The sequence below is a fragment of the Triturus cristatus genome, chromosome 4_1, assembly GCF_964204655.1.
Source record: "Triturus cristatus chromosome 4_1, aTriCri1.1, whole genome shotgun sequence".
NCBI classification, from domain to species: Eukaryota; Metazoa; Chordata; class Amphibia; order Caudata; family Salamandridae; genus Triturus; species Triturus cristatus.
In genome coordinates, this window is record NC_140585.1 from 172,712,894 (window position 1) to 172,727,768 (window position 14,875).

Sequence of the window (14,875 nt, forward strand, 5' to 3'; positions counted from 1 at the left end):
GGTGGTGACGTTACACATGTAACAAGTGTTAAAAGAATGTAGCCAACAATTTGGCAAAATCACATTTGATATAAAACTGATTATGAAAAACAAGCATAAGTGATACAAAAACATAAAAAAGATACATATCTTAAAAACATAACTATGCATAGCATTTGCTACATTCCATGACTCAAAAGCTTTGCACATTTACATATATATATATATATATATATCTATATATACACACACATACATACACACACACACAACTACAATTGCATAGCAGGTGCATCAAAAGAACATTATTACTTGTAAAGCCTGGCATGGTTCAAGCTTTGCATCTATAAAGAAAATGGTCACAATAAGACACAGTAAAAGGTACATTTAAGGACTTTAAGCCAATTTGGCATGATATTTTAATGAGCCAATTAAAAAATATATAATTTACTGTTTTTCATTACATCACTTTTCAAGAACCAAAAACATTCTTTACAGTTTTTTTTAATAACTATAATGATCATTGGTCAGCATATGTGGTGCTACCAAGTATATTAATTATCTTAGTTCAACGACTCTAACGGTGTTCAAACAGAACAGAAAATATGTGTTTTTTGGAAAAGGATACACCGCCTCCTCAGGGCAATAATTAAATAAGTGAATCCCATCACAAGATATCCTTTCTCCTCATAGGTACTATCTAGGTTATTGGATGTACTTTTCAATTAGTCTTAGTTCTTTTTAAAAAAATGCATTGGATTAAAAAAAAAAAAATCCATGTAGCTACACAGCTCTTTTAGCCCTAATTATTGCCCTGAAAAAATGGTGTTTCCTTTGCAGCTAAAAACGGTTGGCGGTTTCTTTTATAAATATAGAAGTATCCTACATGATCAGGTGTGTCTTGCCTCGTGACTGCAATTGGATTGGATTATAACAAATATGCATTTATTTGACAAACTATTGACTATTGGTGAGCAGCTGAGGTCAATATTTCCATATTACCACTTTTCTTTTGTCATTTAAAGATTTAGATGAGAAAGAAATGGTTGTGCAAATGTGATGTCACTAGTCTACACCAAACTGGCTCCATATCAGACTCTTAGGTTGATGTCTGATGGATCATCCCAAGATAGTGGTTTGAGTCTACTTTTTGTGTCCCAAGATTTAGTAAGCTTTTCCTAGAGTCAAACAAATTTACTTTGACACAGCAGTTGTTTCGATGTGCCAGATAAAGTATTGAATTTTGTACGAATATAAGCTTTTATAAAAGAGGTAACGCTTACACTGCACATTTCAATACATACTTCATATGAACTAGCAAGAATGCAAATTAAACCTTCACCATGCTCATATGTATATCAGTAGTGTACGGAATGTAATTATATAGGTGGGCAACTGCTCACTTCAAGGAGTAAATCACAACTATTCAGAAAGTCACTACATTAACTTGAGCTTTTCATCCATTGGGTTTTGTGACAGCCTGACTAAGAAGACGAAAGCTGGGGACTAGTCAGGTATCACCGAACATTTCCTGTGACAGGGGAGGCCACTTTGAAGTAAACTAAGTTCCTGGGCTCACCCAACGGGTGGTCCTGGCAGAAAAATAAAAATACCTTCTCATCAGGGCTAATCTGAGCTATTGCTGAAGAGCCAATGCAAATTATCCTCCAGGAGCTTCAGGTATGGAAAATGTATCTTTATTAAATATACTTTTTCTTAACATTTATTAAAAATCCAACTTCGCCTTTGACTTTAAAAATAGTCCTTTAATCAATTTTGAGCTAGTCCCTAACTGGAGACACCAGAATTCATATTTCTTCCCAGTGTTTCTGTATAGACCAGCCCGATCTTTCTTACAGTAAAATAGCATTTGAGTGCTAGTCACTGCAAGATATATTTACTTTAATTTTCTGTATACCCTACTTTTAAATATTGTACACTCTGCCTTGTGGGCAACATGGCCAAGATAGGGTGGACTAATCATTATTTAAAAGGAAGGTTTTCTCCTATCAAAAAGGGTTATTTTGACATGTTGCACTGCAGAATTTACACTGCAACCGCCAGTCTACACTGGGAAGGTTTGAAGCCATGTTAGTGCATTCACCATAGAGGATGGCAGAATAGGTGCTGCAGTCCACAAGTGGCATTTACCTTCCTGACCTGGGATGCACTCTTTAAACCATATGCTAGAAACGTGCAGGCAATTTAAATGTCCCAATCCAGGATAAGCCAATTTAACAAAGTTTAACCCTATCGGTGCTCATGACGGAACCGCTCCGTCATGAGCCACGGTTGGGCTGTGCTCATGACGGAGCGGTTCCGTCATGCCGCGGCCGTTGGCGGCCGCTCCTCCCACGCGGCGCTGTTTCCCCGCCTGTGCGGGGGGACAACGCTAGTGGGCGGAGTCATGACGGAACCGCTCCGTCATGAGCTCAGCCCAACCGTGGCTCATGACGGAGCGGCTCCGTCATGAGCACAGGCTCACCGCGCTGCCCCCCAGCGCTGCGGCGGAATATCCGCCGCAGCCAAGGGGTTAAAGGGGAGCACAGGCGCTTTATTACTGGTTAGCAGGGGTAAAGTGCACACTGTTCTAAAGCCATCAAAAGAGATACAGCAAAAATCTGAGGGGGGACATCACACAAAAAAGGTAATTTCCTGCAGATATCCTAGTGTGTCCTCATTCTGAAGGGAATAAAAGGGAAAATAGCTTTGAGCTGTGCCTTGTATCCATATGCCACTTAGAGATGTCTAAGCACAATGATCTTTCTTTAGAATTGCATTCACCAAAAGAAATCTATCAACTTTTCCAAATTTTCACAAATTCTGAGACGCTGATTAGCAGACTGGCTCTGCAGACATTCATTCCCGAGTGAAAAGTCCACAAGTATATCATATTTTACAATGATATGGTTATAACAAGAACATTGGTATTGTTATGAGAGAGATAGCGTGCTCCCTAACCATTGCTAATACATTAAATAACCGCAAAGTGAAAATGGTGTTGAATTTCACAAAATAAAAAAGCTTTCTTGCCCAATGTACACACCTCACTATAGAAGGTTGGAGGAAATTGGATGAGAAAAATGTAAAAATACTATTGTATTTCATGAGAATGTAGAAAGAGAATTGAGACTGCACTGTAAACACATTTCCATGTGTGTCAGGAAACGTTTGTGAATCCCCAGAAATGCAGAAATGTGGAAAATTGTAAAATAAAACCTATGATTTGCAGATCTTCCTTTGGAAATTTTGTGAATTGGACACAAAATGAAATAACACATTGAACCAACATTGTAAAATAATATTGTGGTTTTTCTACCAAAACTAAATGACAGAAAATAAAAAAGGCATGGATCCAATTGAAATTTAACTCCATATTTAGAAGGGATCATGAGATCAAGTTGTATGTGTTCAATGGATGCAAATGCTTTTGAGTAGGGCTCACCCACAACAATGGCATATAAACACAGAACAACATCTGCACTTAATGTACTTTTGCTTAAGCTAAACAGTTACAAATTATACAGCTCCAGAATATGGGCTCTGCAGCAAACGGTATGGACTCCAAAAAGGATATTGTTGCCTGTGGTCTGGGATGTTGCAGCCAGGGTAACCTGGCTCGTTTAATTTGATTTATTGGTGTTAGTTACTCCTACCCTTGAGTTTTTCTCATGAACTACTCGTGCAATAAAACCTTGTATTTTATGAGGTCATGAGTATGTGTATTAATGCAGACATGAAGGGTCTGTGAGAACCAGAAAGAACAGAGTCTAAAGATGGGTTGTGGTCACCTGTAGGAGAGGGTGCTGCTTGCTGTACTATACAACCAAATAGACTACGTTCATGGACTCCACTTGTTGAACAGCATGATCAAACATCACTAGTGATTTCAAGAGGCTTGCTCCAGATTTGCCAGACTGCCCCAAAGAAGCTTCCTCCTCAACTTGATAAATTAAAACATACTGTGCATGAAAAATATTGTGGGGCTGATATACTCCAATAAAAGATTGAGATGATAACCAAGGTCATTAAATTGTCCTGGACAAAGAATATACATAATCAACTCAAAACAAAGCACCCTCTGAATATTAAGGGTACAGTGTAAGCGGGAGCCAGGGTTTGCATAATTGAAGTTCCTCTACATCAAACGCAAAGCTTCAGTATCTGATAAGTGAATACAGGTGGTGATCGCTTCTTTGATGTTCTGGTGAGAATTGCGGAGGGCTGTTTTGTGAGCTGCTCTGGCCGGCAGGGTTATTGGTGGCATGCCATCATTTCTCCAGTTGGTGGCAGTTGCGCCAGGTGGTCCTGAGTTCTGGGGTGCACCATCTGGCATGTTTGGAGGTCTTGTTGGATTTAGAAGGTTTCAGTGGGTGACTGTCAGTGCTTTCTGTGATCCAGGTGGTGAAGTTCCGGACTCCCCGGTCGAGGTCTGTTGAGGCCTCGGGTTGGGAGGTGGTGAGTGCCTGTGACCACTGAGTTTCGGTGACCTTACTGCAGCTGCAGTGGGAGGAGATCTTATGCCTGGTGATGGTGTGCTGGGCGTCGGTGATGGTAAAGTGTACAATAATGCGGTCAGTCCAGGTGAGTTCTGTGGTGTGGCTGAAGGTAAAAATGGGGTATAGTCTGTGTATGGCTTTGTGCAGGGGTTTAGTGACCAGTTGCGTGAGGCTGATGTTGTTCAGGTTCTCCAGGAGGGCGGTGGAGTTCGCATAAGTGGGGTTGTCGATGTGGAAATTGAGGTCGTGAGTAGGATTTAGTGGTGAGAATCGATGCTGTGGGGGCGAAAAGATTGGGGATGGCATCGCAGAACAAGAGTATATTCAAATATCAACTTGGAAACAAATCACTATTGAATCTGCATACGTTTGCGATATTGGTCTACTTTCTGCTCGAATCACGTGTTGGAGCACTCCATGGTCTCCTCATCACTCAGGTTACCCTGACTGCCAGGGTCCATGGAGTCATCATCAATGCAAGTAACATTTCTGTTATTCTCATCAATCCTGGCAGGCTCATATACCAGAGATTCATAAAGCCCACCATTTTTATTTTTTATATCTGAACAGATTTCTTCAACCAACCACCCAAACTCAATCATGCTGAGCTTCTTTCTGTTTAAATTAAATCTATAACCAGCAGCGTGCATGGCTACAAGGCGGCCAGAGGAATCAAACACTGGCGAGCCCGAAGAACCATGAAAAAAACTAGTATCATAGGTCACTGTTTGGTGACTACTCATTTCTTTGAAACTTTCTTTTGTAAACATGTGAATGCAAGAGATCCTTCCCCCTTCTGTGTCACAGTTAGGGTGAAGGTCACCTTGCTCCATTCCCTCTTCCAGACGCCTCTTTAGCTCTGGGTGGCGTTGCATGAAAGGTATCACGGTGCAGGCATCCGTGGCCTTCTCCTTCCCATCTGGGTGGCCGATGACGTAAACCAAGCCGTTGTAGGGTGGTTTGAAAATATGGGGCATCAAGCCAGGGGGAAACAACTGCTCACTTTCTTTCATTTTCAGAAGAGCATAGTCAAGAGCCTTGTCAGAGGGTCCTAACCAAGGTTCAATGGAGTACAAGTTACGTTTTTCAAGGTGTTGCTCTTCGTAAGTAAAAGAAACCTTAGTGGAATCACTTATACTTTTAGGCCACGCCTCTTCCGGAACTCCTTCTCCAACGATGTCTTGGATGACGTGGTGGCAGGTAAGAATATAGCCACCTCCCAGAACAAAGCAAGAGGCAGAACCTTGGTTTCCATTGTTGTTCCATGTGATATAACCCACTGAACGGCTGCGGTCAGCTAACATTTTATGAACTCTCACTAGGGTTGAGTTAGCAGTCCTTTTACTAAATTCTTCCTTCTCCAGTTTCAGTATGTCTAGAGGATTTGTTTTCTGCTTTCTCGCCTCTTCCTCTATACCCTCTTTAATCTGGTTCCCTTGATCTGTCAGACAAGGGTAATGTTGTAGGAGGGACTGTGGAAAACTTTGCCGCCTGTTCTCAGTTGGTGAGTTTAATGGCTCAGCGGTTTGGTCAGAGGCGGCATGCACAACTTTCTTTTTTTTGGGTTTGGACGTTTCCACCTCAAATGTTTTTTTGGCGTAGGTATCAACTACATATTCAGGATCATATGCATCTTTTCCGTCTACCATCTTCCACTCTGTGCTTTGTTCAAGGAATGGCAGAAAGCGACCATCCTGGCACAGAGCATCGCGGAAGGATTCCCCTTTAACAGCAAAAACACAAAGTGAATATTTAGATTTATGGAGGACATTTGACAAAAGAATCCTTTTTTGGGTGCCTTTGGCACGGACATAAAATGTGACAAACTCATTCACTCCACCATCATATACACGGTAATGCTCCTTTGAAAAGTTGTCTTCTACGACATCAGAAGCCCCTTTCTTGCTTAATGGATAAAAGCACATCTCAAACTGTGTCCCTTCTTCAAGGCACTTTAGTGGCATCCCTAAATTTACAAACCCAATCGGACCTTGCTTGGCCAATAAATGGAGCTCTTTATTTTCATTCTTCGCCTTCTGTTTTTGAACAATATCCAGTGTATTAAGGGCAGAGTAGATGCTACAGTTTGCTTTGCCTCTTACTATATGTGTTCCGTTAATTCCATCAAGACCTAATTTAAATTCAATTTCTTTGTCTTCTCCAGCGTCCACCTTGGCACATTCAGGTTCTCCATGATCGTTCAGCTTGCCTCCCACCACTGTGTTGGTGACATCCCTTAGGAATCGTGGTGTACATCCGCCTCCCTCGATGCTCCCCTTATTGCATTGTGCACGTAATCCCGTGGCCTTTGTGGTGGCTGAACTTCCTTCCGTGTCTGATGATTTCTGGAAAAAAGAAATATGAATTGAAGTTAAAGATAATGGCAATGACATGTAAAGTCGTCTATAATGCCATAATTATAAAGAAAGTTAAATCTACTTGTCTTGATGCGTGCAAAGGAGTATTTTCCTTTGACTAAAAAAAACAACTTTTGACTCCATGACTTGCTCTGTACCACTGGGAGGAGGAAGGGGCCAGATTAATTTTCATGTGACCCTTTGCTCCAGGGCTTGCATACAATGCTTTGAGAAGTCTGTAGAGAAGAATCAGTCCACCACGAGGGTTTGTAGTCAATGGTTTATTGACAATGTAGCTAGATCCATACACAGCACCAACACTTCTTCCGTTGCTCTCTCCTCTTCTGGAATGAGTGATCATCATCCGATGCATCACTACATTCCATGACATGGAGAGCATTCTAAATTGCAGATCACAACACATCCCCTTCCCAATAAACAAACAACAATACATATTAACAAATAAATTCTAATCCTTAAAATCACAACCAAAACAACTACAGAAAATGACACTCCGCAAGGAAACATAAATTAAGCAGAGCAGGTAAAAATGAGCACTAACAGCATACAATTCCTCTCCTATAGACATAGCAAGGTAGCTGCACAGACAATGAAAACAACACTAGTATAACACATAGTCTTTCAATTTGATGGGCACCCTCCTACACCTGGGAGAATGAGATTTAAATTCCCCTCTATCAAGGGCGCTATTACCAAGGGAACTGACTTCGTTTTGGAAAGCAGTGAATGCCCCCTTCTTCGTTGAAAGGAACTCTGATAAGTTAGATCCTATGATAGAAGAATCAACATGGGTGGACCACTTTACTGAGCTCTACAAAAAAGATGTTTTGCATTGTATAGCCTCTAAACCCCTAACCCAGCAGTCTGCGATCGAACCTATTGTCCCTGCCTTATTTCCTGTAGGGATTGTTTTTTCTCCTTCTGAAGTGGAATTGGCCCTACAGGAATGTGCTAGAAACAAAGCGCCCGGGCCCGACGGAGTCCCGGTAGATATATATAAAGATACTGTCTCTCTGTGGGCCCCCCTGTTGACTAATGTGCTAAATAGTTTTAATATAAAGGGATTCCCATCGCCATTGTGGTCCCTATTTTTAAAAAGGGAGATCGAACTGATCCCAAAGCTACAGGCCGATCTCCCTACTTGATTCACTTATGAAAGTGGCGGGTAGAATCATTTTAAATAGATTGCACACGTGGGCAGAGGAACTGGATGTTATTTCCAAGTTTCAGTATGGTTTTAAGGCTGGCCTAGGTACTGTTGAACAAGGGCTCAACTTGGCTTTAATAACTGGCAAATACATGAAGGCAAAAAAGGGTAATCTTTTTATGACCTTTGTTGACCTTAGCTCAGCATTTGATTGCCTGGACCACGACGTTTTATGGGATACTCTATCAGGCATGGGCATAGATTCAAACATCCTTATTTTTATTAAAGCATTATATAGAGAGGCAGGGGCCAAGGTGCGTTTCGGAAAAAAAGGGGAGTGCACTGGCAAATTTCCGATTATGAAAGGTGTAAGACAGGGTTGCATTCTGGCACCTTTTCTTTTTAACCTGTATATAAACGAAGTGGCAGATTTTTTAATCAAACAAGAATTACACTACCCTCAAATCGATGGCACCGCAGTTCCTATTTTATTATACGCTGACGATGCGGTCATCATGGCTAGAACTCAGCTGGGCCTTCAAAAGGCACTAACTAGTTTTTCTTTGTTCATGAGTTCTAGGGGTTTAAAAATAAACATAGGGAAAACCTTCACCATGTGCTGCTCGTCTAAGAATAAACTACCTTGTAAGACTTTTATTGATAAGTCTAAGATAGAACTTACTACCACTTTTTCATACTTGGGGATTGTTTTTAATCGAAAAGGTACTTGGAAAGCAGCAATTAGGGCCAGGAATTTTGCCTTTGCCCGTACCATAGGAGCAATTAGACAGTTTGCCAACAAACTAGGGGGCAGGCCTGTACGTATTTTAACGGATATCTACAAGTCTAAATGTATATCAACCGCTTTATATGGATCTGGCATATGGGGTATTGCAGACCCCCAGGAAATCCAAGTAAAAGAAGACAGTTTCCTCCGCTATCTATTAGCGGTCCCTAAATCAACTTCAACATATATATGCCATAAGGAATTGGATCTGGCCTATATATCGGATCTCATTAAAATCAACCGATTACTCCTATGGCATAAGATATGGACCTCAGAAGAAACTGTTTTTAATAGATCTATTTTGAATGATTGTCTCAGACTAGAGAGATGGAAAGACATTCATTGGATTCTTTATGTTAAGGAGTTTATGACTAAAATGGGCCATCGAGCTTTTTTTGATAATCCCTCCTCGCTATCTTTGATCTCCAGAAAGGCTTTTAAGAAAAGTTGTCTTGATTATATGGAGAACAAAAGATGGCTTGAGGAGAGGACTAAGTCTTCTGTAATTCAATATAATGCATTTGCCCAGGGCCCTGGTTTGCACCTTTATCTGTCTCCTGACTATCCTTGTTATGATAGAATGTTGCTATCACGCCTGAGAACTGGTACTTTTTATAGGTTGATAACACTCCCAGTGAGCAATGATTGGTCTTCTAATTTAATTAATTGCCCCTGTGATGATCTTGCCTTGCAATCTTCAATCCATTGTGTTTTCTTTTGCAAGTACTATGCTTGGGGAAGAAAGAAATATTTGATTCCCCTTCTTAAGATCTGGGGCCTAAGACAGTGCAAACCTGAGTACCTAAAACTGCTCCTATTGGAAGATGAAATAACTATTAGTGCAGTATCCAAGTTTTTAAAATTCGCTATCCGATGTAGATTAACTCTGGATTAATATTTGGGTAGTGTTTGTTTTTAAATCTGCTATCCCCTTTTACGATGAACATAACTTGTATGAAATTCGATTTTGTTTTTAATTATGTTTCTTTTGACTGTGCTTTTATGATTTTAACTTTAAAAATCGAATAAAGCTATCTTGACTTGACTTGACTTGACTTGATAAGAGCTTGAACATAACCAAGGACATTAATCTTAGCACCACCATAACTAACAGGGTTGATATCTGGTGTCAATAAGGTCACATTGTCAAGACCCACACACTCATCCCATTGCTTGTTACCAATCATGGTAAAAGGCGAACCAGAATCAGCTAGAACAGTAAAATCATGCTCATCAACCATGATTTTACATTCTGGCATGATTATTCTATCTGTATCTACTCCCTCACCATCAGCCTTAACGCTCAAGAGAATAGTGCGTACGACTTCAACATTTTTCTGCAAATTGCGGTGCTTATCAAAACCCTTGCACACTCTAGCATAATGCCCCTTAATGCCACACTTGTTACATACTGCCTCTCGCGCAAAACAGTGTGGATAATTTGAGAAATGCGAAAAGCTACCACACCTCATACACTTAGGTTTAGGACTAGATGAAGTAGTTTTATCACTAGAATTACTACCCCCCTCAGCAAGATGGTGGTCACGTTCTCCCTTGTTATGAACACTTTTAAAAGGAGGACGCACACGTGTGTCCTTATCAACAGATGTCTTGCTGTTAGTAGAAGAAGAAATCTTGGCTAAAGTATTGCAAACTTCAATATTTTCCTCTTCTTCTATAGCATGTTGTTCACTGGGTTTTGGCCTTTCTCTTCTTTGTTCTTCCTAATCTCTTTCACCCATTTGGAAGTGTTCTCCATTCCCTCCACAATAGCTACAGCTTCAGTCAAAGAAGGTTTTTTTGATAGAAGCTTCTCTTGGACACGAACACTGTTGGTGCACCTCACCAATTGGTCTCTTACTAATGAATCCGACAGGTCACCAAACTCACACGTGCGAGCAAGAGTTTTTAAGGCTGCGACATAACTGCCGACACGTTCCACTGGACCTTGGATTCTAGTAAAAAACGTATGTCTTTCCAAAACTACATTGATGCGGGGACCAAAATATTTCTCCAGCATAACTAAGGACATCTCATACACATCACTGGGAGATCCATCACCATCACCAATGGGAATTAAATCCATACTGTCATAGGTATTCCTTCCTTCAACGCCCAAATTGTGGAGAAGAATTGCTTGCTTCCTAAAAGCTGAACATTTTTCACCCCCAATGGCCACAATGTATGAGTCAAACAGGTTTTTCCATCTTTTCCACGGTAGAATTGGATCACCTTCCTCCGAGAGAAAAGGCGGGGGTTGCGACATGCTAGAAGATGAAGCTAACGCCATCACGCCCATCTCAATTGGCAGAAATTCTGTTGCTTCACCAATTCAGTTTTACACAAATTCTTTTACTCTTGCCACATGTAAAATGACGCAAAAACCAAAGGGGATGGGTATTCCCAGACGTGGGACCCGTGCTCACTACGCCACTGGAGTCAAGCTATCCTGGCTGATGACGGCTGATAGCCAGAAACCGGTCCTAGGATGCTTGATTCCGGTCCAGGGAAGACATGGCTTGGCAGTTCGGGCTGGACTGTTCCCATGAGGCACAGGGTCAAGACTGATTTGCATATGGCCATGTCTAAACTGGGGTGGTGTAGTGGGCAAAAGAACGATGGATTTAACCCAGATCTCTTGACTGGGGGAGAATGTATGCATTGTCAGCATTCCGTCCATCATTTGTTTGTTGTAACATGTAAAATGACGGCATTGTCGTTTTACATTTATAGTTATTTCCCTTCAAAATTACTTGTTACTTTGGTGTATTTTAAGAGTCTTGTTGAAAAAAATAAAGTTCAATCCTTACAATAACTTGTACCTAAGACCGTTTAACAAAGATTCAGCAACCAGTGTAAACCTCTTTACCTTTGCTTCGTATAAACACATGAAATAAAGTTCAATGGTAAAAAAAAAACTCATCCGTGTTTCCCTTGCTTCGTGCAAAGCTGTAACCATGGAGACTGTAAACAAGATGGCTGCAATGACGAGGCGCGTAGAACGTGTAACGTGAGCTGTGCGTTCCAGTACGTGCGTTCCACAGGCATCGACGACGCAGGAGCTCGCGGAACAGCTCGTGACGACCAGCGGAGTAACGGTTAGTTCAAGTAAAGTCACCAAATTCTCTAAAATCTTGCCAACTCACGTGAATAAGTGAAGTCTTTGTTTCACTTCACGCTCCACATTCAAGATCGGTTTAAAGTTGAAATCAGAGTTCAATCCGAGTCCAATATCTACCAAAGTGTGAAAGTGATAGGGGAATTGGTGCTTCGCCGTGTTGCCCGTCCCCAATCAGGCAAAGAACAACTCGTCGCCAGTGTAGAGAAGAATCAGTCCACCACGAGGGTTTGTAGTCAATGGTTTATTGACAATGTAGCTAGATCCATACACAGCACCAACACTTCTTCCGTTGCTCTCTCCTCTTCTGGAATGAGTGATCATCATCCGATGCATCACTACATTCCATGACATGGAGAGTATTCTAAATTGCAGATCACAACAAAGTCTTACTATATGATGCTCCTCTGACCTCCAAAATGAACCTGTGCCATGGTGCCTTGAGTAACACGTATTGAAAAGTTACTACATTGCATGCTCACACAGAAGGCTGCAACTCCAGGACCTATTTTAAATTCCTTAAAAAGTCTTGGCCCTTCAGACTGCCCGACAACACCGTGGCCTGTGGCTGCATGTTACCTGTAAGTGTTCTAGGGAAACACGGAACTCTGGCTTACCTGCCACCATTTGATAATTCCAAGAATTCGGGAAAAGAAAGCACTTCACCGAGATTTACTTTTGTGCCAACTTAAATTCTTGAGGACCCGTTAGGGCAGCCAATTGCTTGCCCAGACCCTGAGGACGTTGGTGACGATAGGATTTGTTTCCACTCAGAGCATCTATTTCAACACGTCATTGTGCCCTCAGGGAAGTCTGACTCATGTCCCCAAAAGAATAACTCTCCCATCAACCAAGGTTCCACGTTACTTTTGGAGCATTTGTAGGTTTGTGAATGCACACTGACTATTTCCTGGTGAATGTGGATCAACCAATGCAATAAGGTAGATCACTTAGAGACAATGAAGATGCTCTGTGTTTCAAAGGAAGAACCTAGTACTGATGGACCGTCTCTGGCAGCGATCTTTCCCTACAGAAGAATGCTGCTGATGGGGAAAGAGAGAAATATTTTTTTATCTTTCCTATCACAAAGTAGTCAGTACAACTGACTCCCCACTGAACCAGACCTGCAATCTTCTTCCATTTTGCTCTCAAAACTTCCTTGTAATCAAAATGCCCATTGAAGACGCGCGCTGGAGAAGGGGCATCTTAATTGGTTTTAATTTCTCTCATTTGCTTTTAAAGTCATTGCGTCATTACGTTCAATTTTGGGAAATCATCTGGGGCCTTAGCACGGTAGCGGTTTTAATTTAAAGCTGCACTTTGCGCTTTACCTTTTGCATGCCTGGAACCAGCAGGACCCTCCCACCCCGCTCCACCGCGGGTTGTCCCATTTGTGTGGAGGGAGCTGGGGTCAAAAGGTTTCTCATTTCCGGTCGGAAGGCAGGGGGGCGGGATCGCACGGTTAGTAGTCTAGCCTCTTAACCTATTAAAGGCGCATGCCGGCCACAACACGCAGCGGACGCGCGCTGGAGAAGGGGCATCTTAATTGGTTTTAATTTTTTTTAATTGCTTTAAAGTCATTGCGTCATTACGTTCAATATTAGGAAATCATCTGGTAACTTAGCACGGTAGCTGTTTTATTGTTTTAATTTAGAGCTGCACTTCGCACTTTATCTTTCGCATGCCTGGAACCAGCAGGATCCTCCCACCCCGCTCCCCGGTCCACCGTGGGTTGTTCCGTTTGTGTGGAGGGAGCCGGGGGCAAAAGGTTTCTCATTTCCGGTCGGAAGGCAGGGGGGCGGAGTCGCACGGTTAGCAGTCTAGCTGCTTAACTTATCTAAGATGCATGACTGCCACGACGCGCAGCAGACGCTCGCCGTTGGCGTGCCAAAGGCAAGCCCATCTGCGCCCATCCATGCCAGAACGTCGCCAGGGATCCTGGATCTTATGAGGTAAAAGGAACCCCAAACCCCCACCGTCACTACTATTCAGCTGAATCTTTGCACCAGATCAGCATACAGAAATCCGAAAAACGTCCACTACAGCTTGCCTGCCCCAACCAGTATCCACATACCTTTGAAGGTCCAGTGGCCTGCCTCAATTTTTATTTCCCCGAAATGACCACATTACCAGGGAAAGCTAAGAGACCCAATACACCAAGACACGGCCTAAACAGCTTTCTTTGTAATGTTAGGTCATTAGCCAAGCACTCAATCGAGATATGGGATAGGATTACCTCTCAGTCCCCGGATATCTGCTTTCTCACAGAAACTTGTCTTACCGCCGCTAATCTCCCCGTTAGCCATTCCGGTTAGCTACAAATTAATCTCGACAGAGAAGGAAAATCGGGTGGTGGCATCGCTATAGTCTTCAAAGACACCTTAAATGTGACTTGGATTTCAACCATAAGCAATAAGTCTATAGAGTTAGGCATCTTCAAGATACAATATATCTGCTACAGAAAGCTGGAATGGAGCTTTGATTTACCGCCCCCTCCCCCCCAGGACCCAAAACTAATTTTAGCGATCTACTGATAGTACAATTAGCCACATATGTCCTAGCATCTAAACAAAAAAAAAATTCTGTTAGGGGACTTCAATTTCCGTGGGGAAGAATATGCTAAACCAGAAGTCAGGACACTTTTAACTAATTTAGAACTATTAGGCCTTGTCAAAGAGTTACAGGCCAGACACATTCAGCCGGACATACACTGGATTCCATTTTTTCCAATATAGACTAGTTGACCTGCAATTCTTCTCTTCCCCTCACATGGACTGATCATTTTGCAGTCATGTTCGATATTAAATTCCCGTTCTCTCATGGTATCACTATAAACAAAGAATGGCGTCATGAAGCGCGCAGACCTTGGCACAAACTTACCCCTGAAGCTTTCAGCGATGCCTTTCACCCCAAGCTACCAAACAATAACCTGGAGGTGTCTGAATTACTGAAATGCTTTAACTCTGC

The 14,875-nt window shown here is 42.0% G+C and overlaps 1 protein-coding gene across 4 annotated transcripts in view; it reads right to left on the reverse strand.

Annotated features, from left to right (window-relative positions):
* Positions 1-3,576: 3,576 nt before the first annotated feature.
* LOC146853829 (serine protease FAM111A-like) overlaps positions 3,577-14,875 on the reverse strand; it is a 110,191-nt gene continuing 98,892 nt past the window's right edge. For all 4 annotated transcript variants that reach the window (XM_085651818.1, XM_085651820.1, XM_085651821.1 and 1 more), the window contains one exon: positions 3,577-6,823. In XM_085651818.1, coding sequence (XP_085507944.1) covers positions 4,877-6,823 — 1,947 coding nt within the window. In that variant the 3' untranslated portion in view covers positions 3,577-4,876. The remainder of the gene's footprint in view (positions 6,824-14,875) is intronic.